At 35.5% G+C, this 18850-nt stretch overlaps 1 protein-coding gene across 1 annotated transcript in view; it reads left to right on the top strand.

The window, feature by feature from the left end:
• The window catches only part of NAALADL2 (N-acetylated alpha-linked acidic dipeptidase-like 2), a 121912-nt gene that overhangs the window by 56122 nt on the left and 46940 nt on the right, over positions 1-18850 (top strand). The window contains exon 4 of the mRNA XM_010004177.1: positions 13561-13680. Coding sequence (XP_010002479.1) covers positions 13561-13680 — 120 coding nt within the window. The remainder of the gene's footprint in view (positions 1-13560; positions 13681-18850) is intronic.

Genomic DNA, 18850 nt, shown 5'->3' with positions numbered 1-18850 from the left:
GATTAGTGTGCCCTTTTTGTCTTTTATCTTCCCTCTAGCTAATCAGTGGTAATTTTCTTAACAATATTTCTAAATTAAGATTGGTGTCAGCGGGTTGGTTTTAGAAAAATTTAAAATCTTCCTAGGTAATTTTTATCCCTAGGCAAAATTTTCAAATGAGTCTCTACAACATTCTCACTTGCATATCTTGAATTCCAAAGGCAGAGAGTGCATATAATTCAGATTAAATAATCACAGCGTGTCACCCTCAGCCTTTCAGTCATTTTTGATGGCACATTGGTGCAAAATATCAAGCTTGAGGGAATCTTGGTACATGCATGCATTTAATTCTTTTAGGCATGCCAATTTAGTTCATTATAATCTTTATTAACATTTTCTAAAATTTCTTCTCTGAAGAGACATATACTAGCTAAAATGAATCCCTTGCAACTGAAATCAGTTTGCAGATGGTTAGGGCTAAAGGTTGGCTAGCACATACACAACACAAAAAAGAATGAGACAATTTTTGTAACATTCAGATGTTTTAGAGGATCTTTATTTATCTTTTATATAAGAATTTCTCAGAAATCTCTTCCACAAATAATCATAATTTAGACCACTGCTCTGCATATCAAGTATGCAAGCACCAAGCACAGCAAATTTTCAAGACAAACTCACTAAGAATATGGATTTTAGAATAGACTTGACCTTTAAACAGAAAACAACATTCAACGTTAACTTCAGCATAGCTGCCACTCCATAATAATTGCATATAGAAAGGTGTGAGATGCAATGTTGAAATTATATAATTTTAAATTGCTGTCAAGGAATACAGAAATGATCATTGAAGAGAAGTCCTGCAGAACATCCTGTCAGTTTTCTGGCGTACATCACATAACCATTTGTAAATACAGTTGTACAGTTCCCTAAAAATAATAATACTTCATCATGCACAAAAGCTTGCTTAATATTGCTACAATATTGTTTGTATCATTGAAGGACAGGATTTCAAAGATGTAAATGGCTACTGCTGGAAACCCTTTTGCTGTTTTGTAGTTGCAAGTCAATACTGTACTTATGTTTTACTACTAAAATATTAATAATGCCATTTTACTAATAATGCCATTAATAATAAATGAGGCTTTTTAAATGCACAAAAGCAAAAGGTCAACCATCTTGATATCTACAGATGTAACAGATCACTGAGCACTTCTGTGCCATTGCCCATAAGCAGCTAAAGGCATTTTTCAGTAAAGCCTCTGTACAGTATTTGAGAGGGGTAATGTTGATCCATAAACATTATTTATATTTTAATACTATGGTAAAAACTAAAGGTTGTGAACACTGAGGTCTTGGGAAACGGATTTGTTGCTTTATTCAGGGTCCAGCTCAAGAAAAATTCCTACTGAAATCAATGGGAATGAAACAATTTTTAACCAGAGTTGAATTTTGCCTGTTAATAGCCACTGTGAGAGAATACAAGTGGAAGTAACATCTTTAAATGCATGGATCTCTGAGAAATATTGTTCTCTTTAATTATTGTGTAATTTAGACTAGGCAAGCTGCAATCACCTATGCAGTTCAGTAGATACCTGGGTTGATACCTACCGTGTTACTCTTCTTTCATGCTCCCTTTTTGTTAATGGTGTTTGGCAAACCTGAATAGAAAGCTACTGCAAGTCAAGTGGAAATCTTCCTGCCAAGTCACAGGGCACACTTTGCATAAGTATTGGTATCTTCTTGGCTCCCTGAAATTTCTTTTACATCTTAGTAAATTTGAACATCCCTACAATGTACCTGTGGTTTTTCTGTTTAAGTTTGCAAAGGCAATATCCTCCCAGTAGAGAAATTCCAAGCAAAAAAAGCTGCTTCTTCTCTGAGCTGTTTGGTTTGGGTTTTAGGGATCTTTTTCTTTTAAATTTCTCCAACATTTTGATGCTTTCTAACTGCCTTGGAGGTATCTTGTTTACACTACAAACAAAATCAAGTTTTTTTTCCTCCAACAGAGAGACTATAAAGCAAATAATACCAGCTTCTAAAAAATTACTAGGATGAGAAAAGCAACATAAGGAGCAATGACCACTGATATAATGAGAACAATAACAAAGCGTTTTTGTAGTTATACGATACTCAATCCTAGCCCCTAAAACTACTTGCCTAACTTCTATAACTTCATTGCTTTTAAAAAAACAAACAAAACACTTCAACAATAAAGAACTCAATAAAATGCTACTCAGCTTTGTGATAGTTATGAGTGACTGTAAAATACATTATTGATTAAACCATTGCTTGTTCTATTTTATTTTTTTTTTTACTTTATTTTTGAGGAAGACAAGGAAGTCCTAAAACATTTTAAGGAACCTTAGCAGTAGAAAAACATTCTTTAGGGGGAGGCATATTGCATTTTACTGTGCCTGTACATCCTATACCTGGGAGCATGGCCATAAGATTCTGACCCTGGCAGTCCCAGGGTCAGTCAGCCATCCACAAGACTATGGGTTACAATAGCTATAATAAAATATTTTTATTAAAAAAGAAAGAAACAAACAAAACAACAACAAACCACTTATCTAACCCAGTGCACTTGATTATTTTTGAAAATAGAGAAAAAGTCTAGATAATGTTTGTGTCTCTTGTGAATTAGAGCTGGCAGCTGAAAAGAATCAGGAGTGACTATTTTCATCTTTGATGCAGTATGATAAATCATATCGGTTGAAGCCTTAGCCATGTGTTTTATCTTAGGAATTATCTCTATCTACCAGGATAACATTTACAGTCAATATCTGACAACGTTTTGTCAAAGTCCTAAAAATTGATTTTTTCTAAATGTAATAATATCAGCTCATTGAATGCATTTCTACAGGACTCTTCTCATTGTTAAGGTCGTTTTAATATTTCAGAAAGAAAGTGGCATTGAGATTCCAAAACAAGGCTTGAGATTTTCTTATCTCTGTGTTAGGATGTGGTGATATGAAGTCCAAATATAATCTTCTGAGATGACCACTTGAAAGACTGGGAATAAGTCCTTGCTAAAAAAATAAAAAACATGTATACATGACAGGTTTTTAAAGTTATCTAAGCTAGGTGAGAATTAAGCTGACATATGAATAATTTGGTGAGAACAGATTTTAGTGGTTTGTCTGAATTCTTTGTTGAAAAATTTTGGCATAGAGCAAAGGATAAACCTCTGGAGACTGCTTTGAGGAATGCTATAAACCTGAACACAGAGCCTGAATGGTAAGAAAGACCAAAAAGTGAAGAAGGCCTTTCTCAGAGAAAACCCTTTGAAGCAAATGCCTTTTGAAAGCCTTTCAGAGCAGGATGAAAAGATGTTCAGTTGTGATAGCTGAAAAAAAATAATTAAAAAAAAAAAATTAAAAAAATTATATATATATATAAACTGAATTCTTAAAAATGTAAAAAGGAATATATGCTAAAAAAAAAAAATCCAGTTACTCATCAGTTACTCTCCCAGAAGTATCAGTTTATAAGTAATAAAAAAAAAATGTAAAATAAGCAAAGCTGAAAACACATTGGTCTTCCCTTTGTCTAGAATTAGGTATTGCTGTTTTTTGGTTTTTTTTTCTGCCTGATACGCTGTCTCTTCTACTAAATACAAATAAATCTTGTGTCTAACACTGCATGTAATGAGCATTAGTTACTGTGTTTATCTCATTCATTAAAAGAGCCTTAATATGAATTAATGGTGAGATATATCAGTTCTATTCTCATAATTATTTCTCATGTTCTTGTGCTCTGCAGTTCAAAGAGAAGGTGGCTAATCAATCACTAGCTTGTGACAGGCCCAAGAGTAGGTGTGTGTGAGAAAGAAGATACTTCAAGGAATTTATCTTCCTTCCATTGAATTATGTTACCATATAGAGTTAGTCTTGACTGCTGTAAGATTCAGTGCTCCACATGGATGTCTTCGAGGGGCAGCCAGAGGTGAATAAGAACAGAAGAGGTCTGGCAATGGCTTCAGCTACTAGAGAGAAAAGCTGCTTAAATATGCAAGAAAGCTCCTGCTTCATTGTCAGCCAGGAGAGATGTTTCTCCTACTACAGGTCAATACAAGATCTTTATTTGGGGAGTATTTTAGAGCATGAAGTAGGATGAAAAGCAGCAAATTACTATTACTAGCAGAAGAATCACTATATAATTTTTCTAACCAAAATTTTTATTACTTACATTTTTTTTTAGTGTCTTTGTCCGTGTTGTCCTTTTACCTAAAAAAAATTCTTCAGGCTAAAGAAAAAACTAGTCATGTAAAGCCACAAACTAAAAATCTAGAATAAGGAAGTATTATCGGTACGGCCAGTGTTAGGCTCAGGATCTGATGGATAAGACCTACTCTTACTGTCACTTTGCTGAAAGAAACTTCCATCATTTTTCTGTTTTTCCTGCATGCAATGTAGGTAATTTCTTCACAATGTGAAGAAGTGCTTGTATGGTGGGTACACAATTGTGCATTCTTTGTCTCATCTACTGAAGTTAGTCTTCCTTGTGTATTGAAACTCAGGAAGGGGACCACTTGATGGACCATTATGGAAATCTGTGGTTGAATCAGAATTTATGAGAGCACATACTGAGCTCCCTCATTCTATTTTCTTTTTATTAGTCATGCAGCATCCTAGGCAGGGGGAATCATAATGGGGCAAGAGAGAGAACTCAGTGCAGATTTGTATAACTGCTAATTCTGTAATAATGTTCCTAACTGCTTTTATTGAAAAATGCACCATGAAATGCTAGTGCAACAATAATACTGAGCACTTCCATACTGCTGTAAAGGAGGCTGACCTGGATGCCAGGCTGTGGGAAGATGAGGGAATCTCTGCTCAGATCCAGTTCCAGAGCTCTAGCCAGACGCTGTAGCTTTTTCAGAACCAGTAAAATCAGCTGTATGATGTTAGAGGTCAGATTGCTCTATCCTTCCTATGAAGTTGTCCAGATTCTGGTATCCCTTCAGCCTTTTCCATATATTTTAGATAATGTCAGCATCTTTATATCTTGATTTTATGGGGTGTCACTGTATGAGGTGGACAATTCACTGGGCCTTTTCTGAAAAAGAAGCAGTTTTTGTCCCTTGCATGGGATTTCCTCTCTTTCTCTGAGACCTGCCATTCCGGCTGAAAACAAAAGAAGTTTACAAATTCATTGTGATGTTCCTGCCAGTGCATAGGAGAGATGAACAATAAGAATTTTTAATTTGTATGTAAAATTTGGCACAATTAGGAAAAAGCCAAGGATACGTGGCAGGGTCCTATCCTGAACTTCCATGTAATCCTTGCTGTCATCCTTAAAAGAAAACGTTTTGAAAATGAAGGGTAGCTCTTTCTGAAATAAAAAATAAATGCTGCTGCCATATAGAAACCTTTAGATGATTAAGCAGTGCAGAATACAGCATCACAATTAACAACCAAATGGTAATTCCAGAATATTGTGTGTGTTGTTAAAAGCAACATTTGAAAGCCTGGAACAACAAAGAACTGTTGTTTTTTTTTCCTGGTACAATTTTACCTGAACCACCTACTACATGTCTCTTGAAAGTCTCCTTTGGGTAATGTTAGGTGGTTGAAAAAAGGAAATATCTACGCATTTAATCGCATAGAGCTATGCTGTTCTCACATACAGCCTTCTTTATATTTCTATTGATCAGTCATATGGGCCACTCAAATTCTTTTTTTATCAAGTATGTTCCCCGTTTTCGTTTTTGTCCTTTCATCTGGATGTATTTGTAATTTTAGAATGTATTTTTCCTAAAGCCTTTTTCCACAGAGGTAATTTAAGGACCTATACATCTGTGTAATGACTTAAAACAACACGGTTCAAGTCAGATAGGAAAGATATAACTTCCCTTTTCACAACTGCATGTTTTCTTCCCTAGGTTTGATAAAATGCTGCCTTACCATCCAGATTTGTGTTTACAGCACTAAATGGTTGGGCATCTCTCTGATTATGCTCAAGTGCGTGATGTTTGGCCAAGCAAGGGCTATAAGTACTCCACAAAATAGCATTTATTATACTCTGGAAGACAGAGTTCTCACTGACATTTCTGAAAGTTCAAGTGTTCTCTTGATGCAATGGATCACCTCCTCTTGTACATATGCCTGATTATCTGCATCTTTCAGGTAAATGTCTATTTTATCTTTCTTTATCTTATGTTCTTGCAGTAAAAACAGCTTATGCTGTAAGTGCTTGCATGGCAAGGGTGCATAGAAATATAGCTAGCACATATAAGTCAGTATAAGAGTTGATTGGGAAAAGGCTTTTCATCCCATGAACATTTCATTGTTTCAAAATGTTTTCAGAATTCTGGTAAAAACTGTAAACCTGGAAATTGTAAGGCTATTTGCCTAGATATTTCTGTTTTAACACAGCAAGACTAAGTCCAAAAATGAAACAATTGAGCAAAGGTGAAATGCTTCTCTCTAGGAAATTAAGATACCAAATGTATTATAGTTGTAAAAGGAAATATTTCAATTTTACTTAAAAAGAATGAAAAGCACACCAATATAATTTGCTCTGCACATGTGTAGCTTGTGATTTATTTTAAAAAAATTTCACATCACAGCTGAACAGTTCTGTTTTGTTTAGTTTATCCTTAGTCTGTGTAATTTGTAAATTTATATTCCCATGGATAATCACCCCTGAATAAGCTAAAGTAAGCGGGCAAATACAGATGACTGTTTCTTCTTAGGAAAGTGTGTTCAATGTGACTTTATGCTTTAGGGACTAGCACTACTAAATATCTTTGCAATAAACTCTTATAAAGAGGAGAATATAAATAATATTAAAACAAAAAAATCAGTAGGATTTAAAATTTGGTCACTAGCAAGGTGACAAATAAACATTGCTTAATGAATGTTTGAAATAATAAAATTTGATACTGTTTTAGGTGTATAATGATACAGTGTCCTTCAATGTTTTATAACCAAATAACATGCTTAGAGATTTTAAAATAAATATCAATTTTATATGAGTCAAAATAGGAATATTTGATTTCAGAACACTTGAAAAACTAGATTAATATTTAAGTCTTACTAGAAAAAATTGAGTAAAAAATTAAATTTGTTATTTGGCTTTCTCAGTTGTTATGAATTCAGATGTTTAATATATTCAAGTATTTTTCTTTCTGCTAAAGAAACTGGAAGAATGCAATTTGGGACAGAGGGGAGGAGTCTGCAGCATGAGATGATCAACAGGGAACTGAGCTATGTCAGCTCAGATTAATCTGGGGCTCTCTAGCCATAAAATACAAAAGAGGTCCTTTTCTGTAGGCTGCAAAAAGGTTAATCATTTGCAGGATTTCAGAGTGGCATTTCTGTGTTATTACCCCAAATTTATCTACTACATTTCTCAGAATGTTTGTTAATGTTTGAGTGTCACGGGACACACAAAACATTGTAATTGGTATTTGCTACCAGAAGACAGTATGCTTGGATTTTGAGGGTCTATACCTAATTTTTCATGAGAGTGGAAAGCTCACCAAGAGGTTTTTGAAGATAGCGTTATTTTGAAATGATTGTGAACATTGGAGTATGGTATTTGCATGAAAACTGAGTTTTAAAGACAGGAATTTTAAAGCAAAAGCAGCTCTTCCCTTCATCTGCCTCAAATGCTTCTTGATTTGTTTCTATCTTATGTCTGACTTGTCTTTACTTTACTAAATGTGGAATTATACCCTTGGTCATGCTTTCTCATATATTTCCTTCTTCTGATAATACTGAACCTAGCAACATAAGACTAAAGATTCCCTTCCACTTGGTTTCAGTGCGTTCTAACCACAAAGGTCTGTGCAACTGGTCTTATTCACATAGAGTGTCATTACTGTAAAAGAAATCAATAGTTAGGTACATGACTTAGTTCAGCTTTCAGCACTGCATCTGAACTAGAGAAAGTCATGAGATACATGGCACAAAACCCAGACACATGCAAGGTCTCTGCCTCTCTTTTTGCCTGGAACCGAGTGAGGGACAAAATTTGAAACAGAACTATGAATCTCAGCATTTTTTTTAAGAAATACAGTATGTATACACAGAATGGGTGTGGGTGTTTTCATTGTCTCTGGTGTGCTCAACAGGACAAGGAATGAGTCTTGGGTGGTAGCAATACCAGGAGACAGCTGTGGTTCCCTGATTATCAGAGAGATGCTTTTGGCAGAAATGGGAGCAGCAGCTCCTGTCAGAAAGTGGAGTAGAGTTTGCACCAACAAATAATTTTACATACTTGGGCTCAGCTCTGTTATCTCTTCTTTGTGCCTTTTCTCTAATTTTGGAGAAGAGCTAGTTTTATGTTAGCAGCTTTCTTTTCATTTGTTGATGTCCAGCTTTGATCTACAGCCAGCTTGAGTTTACTTTTATGCTCTGCTGAATGCTGCCTTCAGCCTCAATTTCAGAGCTGTGCAAATAAATTATAGTGAAGTGTTTAATTAAAGTTAGCCTCATGTCCTGACTGCAGACTGCTGTCTTCTCAGATACAATTTGCAAATGTATTTTAGAGTTTTTACTTTAGGCAGAATGACTAGTTGAAGATTGTTTACTTGTGGTTGATCATGCATTGGATGTTTCTGTTACCTTTATTGTGTGAACAACCTGAAAATAGTAGCTGAATAAATACAAATAAAGGGCATTGACTGAAATGTAAGAAGAAGGGGATGTAGTACGCCTGAACTGTTACAGAACTGAGGTGTTGATACTCCTGCAATTATATATGTGCCTTTTGGATAAATTTTCTTAATCTTGAGGAATGAGCAAGCCTAAATATATTGTATACATAGCATTTGATATTTAGTTTTTCTCAGTACTTGGAGTTTCTCTAGAAAACTGTAGGATTTTCTGTTCTGGTGGATAGGTCAGCACTGTCACAGATATGAGCTTGACTACATTACTAAATATTACCCATTTTCATAGCAGCATCTTCAGTCCTGAGCTCTGAAACAATTTGTGTAGAAGCTGTTCATCAATATGAGCCAAGAGATTGGTATTTGATAAAATATATTCATAATTTGAGTTTACTAAAGTGTGGCACTAAAAACAGGTAACATTAAGAAGTGAAGATTTTTCACCACAGCCATTCTGTATTCTGCTTTTGCTTCATTCTCTGCATAAATTTACACCTTTCAGCTAAGATTTCTGTGAGATTGTTCCATACTGAATTTAATATATTCTCTTAATAAATATTAGTAAAATTATTTGCTTAGGTGTGCTGCTTTTCTACCCTGGGAATCCCAGCCTTGATAACTGGAGCAGATGCATTTAAGAAGCTGCGTTCTTAACTGCACTGAATCCATCTGCTTCCTGATGGTTGTGAGAAACATCCCTTCCTGGGTGTCCTGACTTTAAAGTGTTTTGTTTTATCTGTGGGTCTTGCCCTTAACCTTTTTTCCTGTCTTGTGCACCCCTGGCAAACTAGCCACAATCTGCCTCTTAGCCATTGCATTGGAAGCAGATGTATAATGCTGTTTTTTTTTTTTTTTTTTTTTTTTAATTACCTCAGCATCTGCAAAGAAAGCAAAGTTTAAATAGTATCCAGTGCCCTCAGGACCCCAGCTGCTGTCTGCTCCACGCAGTTATTCACACTTTTCCTTTGCAAGACCTGTCTTACTCTTTTTTATCCATGAATGGATGAAGCATGCTGTTTTATTATCTTTTCTTTTGTAGATAAATAGAAGAAATTGGAAAAAGATGCTTCACTGTCTTGATTGTGACCTTTTCAGAGTGCTTGTCTCTTTTGTGATGCGGAGATTTTATCATAGTTTTTAAGATAGAATGTTTGCAACTCACTAAGCGTCATCCTGAGACTTAAGAAACTAATACTAAGTCTAACATAAAATAATTACTTTTCCTAAAAATGTTTGGTTTATTAACTCCCCTACTTCATTTCATGCACGAGGGATTACTACTGAAGTCCATATTGCACATTGCAATTTGTTCCTAAATAGTCATATCTTTCAGACAGCATAGCATGAAACAATTCAAACAGTAAGGACCTAATTCAACTGGATAAAACAATTCATTCTTTAGCAGTTTCCCAGTTTCAGGGTAAGAGGATTTACTCTTGCTTCTCTAAACCAAATACCCAAGTGCTCTTTTTCAGCACCTGATAAAAGGATGAGTTCTCGTTTGTTTTAGAACAGAATTATCCTACCAAAGGAAAGCAGTTTATGAAATGTGGGTAATTGGGGGAAGGGATATTATTGTGTTTTTGTGTTTTTTTAATCTGGAATGTGTAAAATGAGGATTATGTCATGTAAGCATTTCTAAAAAAGAATAGAAGAAAAAGTCAATTTTTTGCAGGTGTTAGGAATGTTGTGACTAAAATAGGACTTAATGAAGCATAAATGTACTGTTAATTTCTCAGTGGATTGTTGACTGTGTACTACTCTTTTAAAGGTATATTTTTTCATTATTTTCTACTAAAACATTCCAAGTAGCTGAGCTCCTGTGTATAAAGTAAAAACAAAACTGGCTATTCTGAGCTGTTCTTGCTGTACTGTGTTTGTTGAGATGTTGTTACTAAGTAGTGCTAAATATTTTGCTTTTTATTACAAATTTTACTGGAGTATTTAAGTGTAGAAGGAAGGAGGGGCTTGAAATAATTTTTAGAACTTTTTTATAGTATAATGTTTACCTGTCAGTTTCTGGACTGTACTGCCAAAATGTTTAGACTTTGTTCTGAACATTTCCAGTGGGAGTGGGAGGAGGCACCTGTAGTTTTTACTTGAGAAGATTTCATTCCATTTTTTTGTCATTTTAACTGAAGTGAGATGCAAGTTGAGCTGTGCAGACCTCCAGCTTCTAGGCTGTATGTGATGTTATCAGGATGTGATGACTTATTTTGCAATATTTTTACCCACAGTTCCCAAAAAGGTAAAATTAAGAGTTAAAGATTTGTGATAAGAACTACTTAAAAGGTACAGTGAAACATAAAGTGTGCAAGTGCCTTTACAGTTGGGAAGTAACAAGAAGCTTATGTCATACTTATTTTTGGGCAAGTGCAAAAGAAAAACTTCTAACATATTGAGCTTTCACATGCCCTTCATGTGGAGGATGTGTTATGAGAGCATGTGTAACTCTGTTATATTATACCCAGCTGCTTTTTCATTATGTAATTACTTCTTACATGTCCTCTCAATGTATGAATGTATTCAATAGCTTTGGCATTGGAGCTTTCTTTTAATGTTTGGAGCAAAGAATGTGGTTTGCTCAGTGTTTGGGGCAGCAGGGAGTCAAGTTCTGGTTCTCACATAATTGAAAAAATGAGGTGCCCTTTTGTAAGGCTTTTATTCAGCCTTGCTCCTGTTGAGCTCCTAAGTTGCCTGGGACAGATTGGTGAGCAGCACTTGAAGGTGCAGTTTGCATCTTTAACTAAGAACATCTAAGAGCAGTTGCTAAATGCATCAATAATTGTGCAAACATGTAGTTTTGTTGTTCACAGGGTGGTGAAGAGCACCCTGGAGGAGCAGCTAGCACAAACCATGTGAAGAGCTGCAGCACATAAGCATAGATGGGCAGGGGTCTCATTTGCACACAGCCCTACTGTGAAAACAAATGCTTTGATACTTTATTATGTTATATCTTTGTGTATTGATTTTGCCTCAGGAAAATTCAGTGTAGTGTCTCTCATACGAATGGTGAAAGCTCTGATTTTTTAGTTTGCTTGAGGGTAAGTGGGAAAGGCATTGGATTCACAGGAATTACATTAGAGGTGTCCCCAGAAATCAGCCTAGATATAACTTCTCAAGACATAAGACTTTTGAGACTAATAATTATTGCACTAAAGTGTATCTATTGACACTTCTCTAGGTATAAATTAAAATAAAGCTGAGTTCTATAGAATGAGGCAAAATTTGTATGAACTTCAAGGAGGCACACTTGTTAATACCCTTTCTTCATGTGAGGTGAACTCTTTATAAACAGAGACATCCGATTATATAAAATAAAAAATACCTTTTGGTAGTATAAAAGCTTCACTTGTTTTTATTATACTTGCCAAATATGATATTGTACAGGGAAAAAATGATATGGGACTTCAGCCTGTAGTCACTTTAATTTTCTTAAGCAATAGTTTTAAAGTTTGTTAGATATTAAGACCCCCACATATTTCAGAAGAAACTGTATGAAGGGCGGTATTTTCTCTTCCTAGATTTCAGGATTTGGTGGGAAGTCTGATATTTGCCTCTTCCAGAACTGTTTTATAACTTTGGCTGACCTTTCTAAGTGCTTGGCTTTTACAGCACTGATGACATATTATAGACATAGAAACTTATTGACTTGAAAATTTAAAACAATACATTTAAGACGACAAGAACCTTGGCAACTTATTTTTTTTCAAAATATTTCACCTTAAATATTTAGGTGAAAACTCAGACAAGAAATTCAAGTACAGTTATAGAAGGGTAAATTATTTCCTAAAATAAGCATGTTCAGGAATCCAGTAAAATTTCATATAACCTACATATCCAGAGCAACTATTGCTAGAATTGCTGCACATGCCTAAAATCAGAACTGTTGCCTTTGGCAATGAATCCATAGTTAATTACCAAAATGGAACTGAAGGAGAAACTTTTCCATCTTGTACTGCTCCTCTGATTTTAATGTTGAACACTCACCCAATGTTATTTGTTATTGTTTCTTCTTATATTTGTGTTTTATGTGAATACTCTGTAGGGATTTAGAGGTTCCACAGTGTCCTTATGGTGTCCTTAGAGATCATTAACATTCTATAATAACAATATATAAGACTGATTATTGTCATACTTGGTCTTCACCAAAATGTATTCCTATAAATGTGTGACAAAAATGCCTTTGGTTATTCTTAACTTATTTTTTATTATTATTTTATTTTTAAATCCCTGAAGTATCAGTGCCAATGCTTGATATTTAACAATAACTTAACCCTTCTTCTTTGTTCTAACTAGAAGATCTTCATGGTCTAAACACCTTTCATTTACTTGGATGTGACTCTAAATAATTTAAAAATATGTATTAATTGATGAATGTATGTGTCAGAGCAGTGTAGTCTGTTACTGCTTTGGTTATCTGAGTATAAGGCTTGGATAGCCAATGATTTTATGAAAATACTTCAATAGTTAAGGGAGGCTACTCAGGAATTACATGAGACCACATAATAACGCTATATTGGTAGAGTATGTTTTATCTGTTCATGTTCATAAGTGACTGTGATAATCATTCTCTCGTTTTCTGAAATGCTTTACAAGACTGATTCCTTTTAAGAAAATTAACAGAGGTGAGTTAGTGTCCCTGACATTGCTTTAAATATGTTCCTGTAACTAATGAGGGGTAGTTCTCATCAGAATCAGCACTACCAAAAAAAAATGGGGTTTTTATCACAGCTAATGAATTATGAATGAAAGCAGCAAAGATACAAATTTCTCTGTCAGGTTGAATTCTCAAGCTCGTTGTTGTTACAGGTATTCCTGTGTATTGATAAGGATTAGGAAGTGGAGATAAGCTAATTGCAGAACTCTGCTCAGGCACAAACAACTTGGTTTCTGTGGAAGCAGCACTCTCAGTGATTCATGGTTATAGGTATAGCCTGAACTTTGTCTTCTCTTTGCAGGCTGAGCTTGTTGATGTGCAGTATGGGACTGTGGAAGACTTGATCCGGATTCAAGCCATTACAAATGTGACCAAAAAAATTGCACTTTTGAAGCTGGGACAATCACCTTTGCTTTATAAGGTTAGTCAAATGCTTGTTGCGCTTCAGGTGAATTATTTTGGGTTTCAGTTTCAAAACAGCAAAAACAAAGACGTTCCCATTCTGTTCCAGTAAGTTAGGATGTATTGGCACTCAGATTCTTCCTTAATACTACTCACCTCAATCTGCAGTGCCTTTGATGTGTTACAGTTGCTTAATTAGCTGCATACGCTACAGTGCCCCAGCAGCATGCCATATTTTCACTAGGTGCACTAAGATCAGGAATAGTTGGATCTGGTTCTGCTAAAAATGTCTTCTGTTTCTGCTGGCTTGTCTGTAGCACTCACGCTCTGGCTGTGTTTTGAAGGTGCTGTGAGGAGGCAGAGCACAGTGTGTGCTTCTGAAGGGCTTTCCAGCCCTGCTGGGGTGTCTTGAAGCTCAGCACTTGGGCCTTGCTGGGGATGTGCTACTGTCAGCATGGAGATGGAGAGGCAGTAACCAGTACTGTATGCTACAGGAGGATTAATGTTGTTGTTTATGGTTTAAGAATGAGATCACAACTTGATTTAATAATGACCTAATATAACCTTGCTCTGTCGAGAAGATGCTCTTGATGCCTTGGTACTTTCTTCCATCCTTACCAGCTCAGAGGGAAGAAATGGACTGGGAATTGGAAAAGAGCACTTCTGTGGTGTTTCAGCTCTGTAAAATGTGTAAATGGGGTACCCTGAGACACAGGCATTTATCCCCCCTGCCAGTAATGGTCAGTCACTCCTGTAAAATCACTAAGGATTCCTGCTCTGTGAGTGGGTTATCACCAGTTCAGAATGAGAACCATGTTTTTCTTCCACTCCGTCCTTTCTTTGGTTGCAGCGATGTGTGGGGAGGGGTATATGTGGGTATGTGTGCATCTGCTCTTTCTCCTCAGACTCCAGTGTTGACTGAGAGCCCAGAGATGAAGCTCAGTAGTCCACTTGTACATTAAGACATAATAGACTCAACATATAAACCACATTTAAACTCTAAATGTCAACAATTGCCTTCTGTTGCAGATACTTTATAAGCAAAAATGCTGGTTTACCTTTCAGAAATACACTAGCCCAATAAATATTTAAATAATTCATTCCCAATTCACAAAAGCAATTATAATAGAACAGTAACTCCGGATCTTATAATTAAAAGAATCAGGATCTTCTCTGTTGGCCACAGAAAGCACAATCAGGACACAGGTTCAGAAAATAACAACTTGATATTTTTTTTTTCTATAAGAAAAATATTTCTCTCAAGAAAAATGCCATTTTCAACTGAGTAGTGTTAGCTGTTTATTTAAATTATTTAGATGCAATCTAATTACACTGGTGACAGGTAATTTATCATTGTTGGAACTTGGCTGTTGTGCATCATTTCCACCAATAGCTCTTATGCTGCATTTCACCACTGTCAAAAACAATGAACCAGCAATTGGGGTCATATAGTAGGAATTTGACAAAGATGCAGTTTGTTGTAATAGCACTATCTACAGTGTCCATGAGGTGGGCTTTTTACCAATTTAATTTGTGTTCCTCTAAGCACTTACTCTGTCTAAATTAGCAAGTTGTGCAGCCTGAAGGAGCAGGGAAAAACAAGTGGTGCTGAGGACAGAGAACATCTTGGCAACTTTTAGATTGCGTTGGCTGGTCCCAAGAAGTAAGTGCTGAGTGGTAGCTGAGGTGTGTTAGCAACTCTTCTGGCACTGCTCTGCTGTTTCAAAAGAATCCATTTTGCATGTCCAGAGTCTGTTACACAATATGAAGCAAAGTGTAGTCAGGAGATTGACTTTGAATGCACTCTCAGGATCTGAGCAAAAAATGCAACTCTCCAAGCTTACTTTTTGTGGTCTGTTTACCCAGGTAGGAAATTTGCCATTTATTTGTTGTATCTTCTTTCTGAGTTTGTAAACTGTTTTGTTTGGGTTTTTTTAAGAATATAACTCGTCTCTTTAGTTGTAAAATACTTGTAAGCTATTGGAAGTATGAGAAGATATGTAAGGAGACACCAGAAATTGATTCTTGTTTCACCAGGAATATTTTAAGTGAAAGAGAAAGGTTGCCTTAAAAAGTAAGTCCTCCCGGTTTATGTGGGCCCAGTATCTTACCACTGAATCCACTCTTTGTATCCTATTTCCCCCTAATGTTTAGGTTTCTGTACTTACTGAATCTCCTGTTTCTGTTTCAGCAAATGCTTTTCTCAGCCTGTTTTCCTTATCTCATGACTTCCATGTGCTTGGTTTTACATCACATTAAAACAGAATGCCAACAGAGCTGTCACTATATCTATGTATATATAAATATATATGTGTGTGTATTTACTGGTTTTTCTTTCTAATTTCTGTATTAATTTTTATTTTTCACATTTTAATGTTTTTTAATTTCTTATTATTGATTTGTATTATAAAAATACCTCATTCTGGATTTGTGTCTTAATTTTACAGATCATGGACCAAGGTTTCATCTTCATAACAGACTTTCTAGCCGTGTCTGTATTTTTCAGCTTTGCATTTTCCCTCGCATGGATATGCTTTTTACCTCTCATTTTTTACTGCCATCAACAACTGCTGTTTTTCATGTGTTTTTCCTGTTTTCCCCTTTTGTGCTTTTAATTTGGGTTCTTTTTTAAGTCTTGACTATTCTTTCTCTCCATACTGAGTCTATTCAAAAAAGCCTGAAAGAAATAATACACTGCTGCTGGCAACAAACTTGCCATGAAAACTGAACAACATTTCTTTAGTCTTCACATCACATTAACAGAAAGAATTATGTGCCAGTGGAAAACAGCTTGATGTACCAGGGGATAATTTATAGAAATAAGCCCAAGTGATGGAAATTTGAATATTTGGAAAATTATTGTATTGCGGATAATATTTTTCCTGTAGAGATCTAGTTTGGTATTTTATGGATATTAGATAGGATGCAAAATTTGGGGGAGGATGAAGGCTGAAAATAATTTGGAGCTTCTACTTTCAGCCTGGGCCCAGCTCTCCTATCTTCAGACACACTGAAAACAGCAAACAGGGTTCAGAGCTTCAAAGTGGACCCTACCTTTACAGCAGGATAAAGTATCAAAAAGAGTGTTGATTCTGGGAGAAGAAAAAAAACACCACCAAACAAGTAGAGCTTATCTTGCTGTGATGAAAAAAAGCGAAAAGAAAATATTAATGTAGCTGTAAATCAGAGTGAAGGTTTAGAAGGGGGTTTTACCATTGGCACAGCGCTGTTAAGATCAGTAAGAGAGCAAGATTCTCTAGTCTATTATAAAATTAATATTAAAAGTGGGAGAAAATGATAATATGGCGAAGGCTGGAAGGAAATTTGTAGTTTGGTGGAACTCAGGTTATTGGGATCACAAGTGAACTTCAGGAGCCAAGTATATACAGGAGGTCAGAACAGACTCCCTGATGACCTTGAATCAAGAGGATATATAAATGTGGGAAAAAATGCTGAAATTTATTACTAGTGATTAAGCAAATGGCTTGTGTGCTGCAGAACCCCACCTTGAGAAAGAGCAACTTGAGTTGCCTGCTGTGGTTGTAGAAAGAAACATCCTTTTCCAATAATGTAAAATGTGTGTTGACAGAAAGACTGATGAATAGTACCTCACTAGCACCTAGCTTCTCTGCCCTAAAGTCCATCTGAGTGTATGTCACCACATAAAGGAACACATTAAAGAATCCAGAGGAGCTTTCTTTCAGGGAGAACTGCACAGTCGTTTCAATATGCAGCCTCTGGAAATACCATAACTGGATTCATTTTTTTGAAAATGTTGTGTGTTGATCAAGATTTAATCTCTTGGGGTTGAGATTCAAGAAAAAGCCATAATTTCTGTCCTAAATTAACTTTTAATAGAGTAACAAAAGCCCTGAAGGCCGAACCACTTCATCTCTAAAATGTTCACATATTAACATTTTTCCACAACCATTAAATGAAGATGTTGTTCTAATGTGTAAATATCTATATTTATCTTAATAATTTACTGCCTTCGTAAATATTCATAAAAATGCTTTTTAACTGTCATGAAGTTAAGAAATGTGGATGCTTGCATGTTTATGCAGAGGTTATTGGCAGGCACTTAGGAATGAGGATTTACTAAATGGAAATTACTAGAGTCCCAGAGTAAAGGCAATTTGGAAAAAAAAAAAAAAAAAAGCCTTCTATTTAATAACTGTTAGTTTAAAATAAGTTTACTTTGGAAAAAGTAATTTCACTTTGCTACTGTCTACGCTGTTTATTTCTTTCCCCCTGGTACTTTTTCTGGCTGGCACATATAACGGTGAACATTAGATTTTAAATTTCCATTTAACTAGGAGACTCTCTCTCTTCTTCCATCCCTTCCTCCCTCCCTATATATACCTGTGTATGTGTGTGTATATGTATATACATATGATTATATATATATATACACAGAGGGTTCCTCCTACTTTGAGTGATAACAATGTTTCTTGTCCCTCTGGAACAAGAAGGAACAAGCAGTAATAGCTAATGAGAGAAGCCTGAAGACACCCTGCCTCAATATCATAAATCTATTTGATATTGGGGTGACTAAGAAATCCACCCTCAGTCCATTGAATGCACATAGCCAAGTTAAAAAACCAAGTCTCTCTGTGCAGACTTATCACTTAATGCTTCATCCTGAAGTAATATTATAAATTTTTACTGATAAACGAAGATTAAAACTAAAGTTTGTAAAAATGAAAGTACTTTTGTGATTATTTTTTTTTCCTAATTGAGGTACTAGAGGAAAGAAAACTAAGAAATTATACTGACTTGAGAAATCTGTAGTCAATTACTAGAAAAATAAAAATAATCAGGAGTGTTTTTGTATTACTGATTAGAACCAAATCACACTGAGATCTGTTGTTCAGTTCCTAGAAGGCTGTTACAATCAGAATAATTTAAACTGAGCATGTCACTTTACCTTGTACTTAATCCAGCAATTGAAGGATGAAGTATTGTGACCTATACCACCTAAAAGTGAAACAACGCCAGTGCACTTATAAATCAAATCTGTATCTATCCAGAAGAATATAAAATAACAAATATTTGCTTTCTTCTCCCATTAGTCAGGTGTTCTGCAGTGGATAAAAGTAGGGTGATAATTCCTTCTTTATAGGTTATAAATGGGGAAAGTAATTTGCTCTTGTAAACAATGATACAAGGGGTGGGATAGCAGAGAAGAA

The sequence above is a fragment of the Chaetura pelagica genome, unplaced genomic scaffold (assembly GCF_000747805.2).
Source record: "Chaetura pelagica isolate M959 unplaced genomic scaffold, ChaPel_1.0 scaffold648, whole genome shotgun sequence".
Taxonomy (NCBI): Eukaryota; Metazoa; Chordata; class Aves; order Apodiformes; family Apodidae; genus Chaetura; species Chaetura pelagica.
This window is presented reverse-complemented; position numbering and strand designations above follow the sequence as displayed.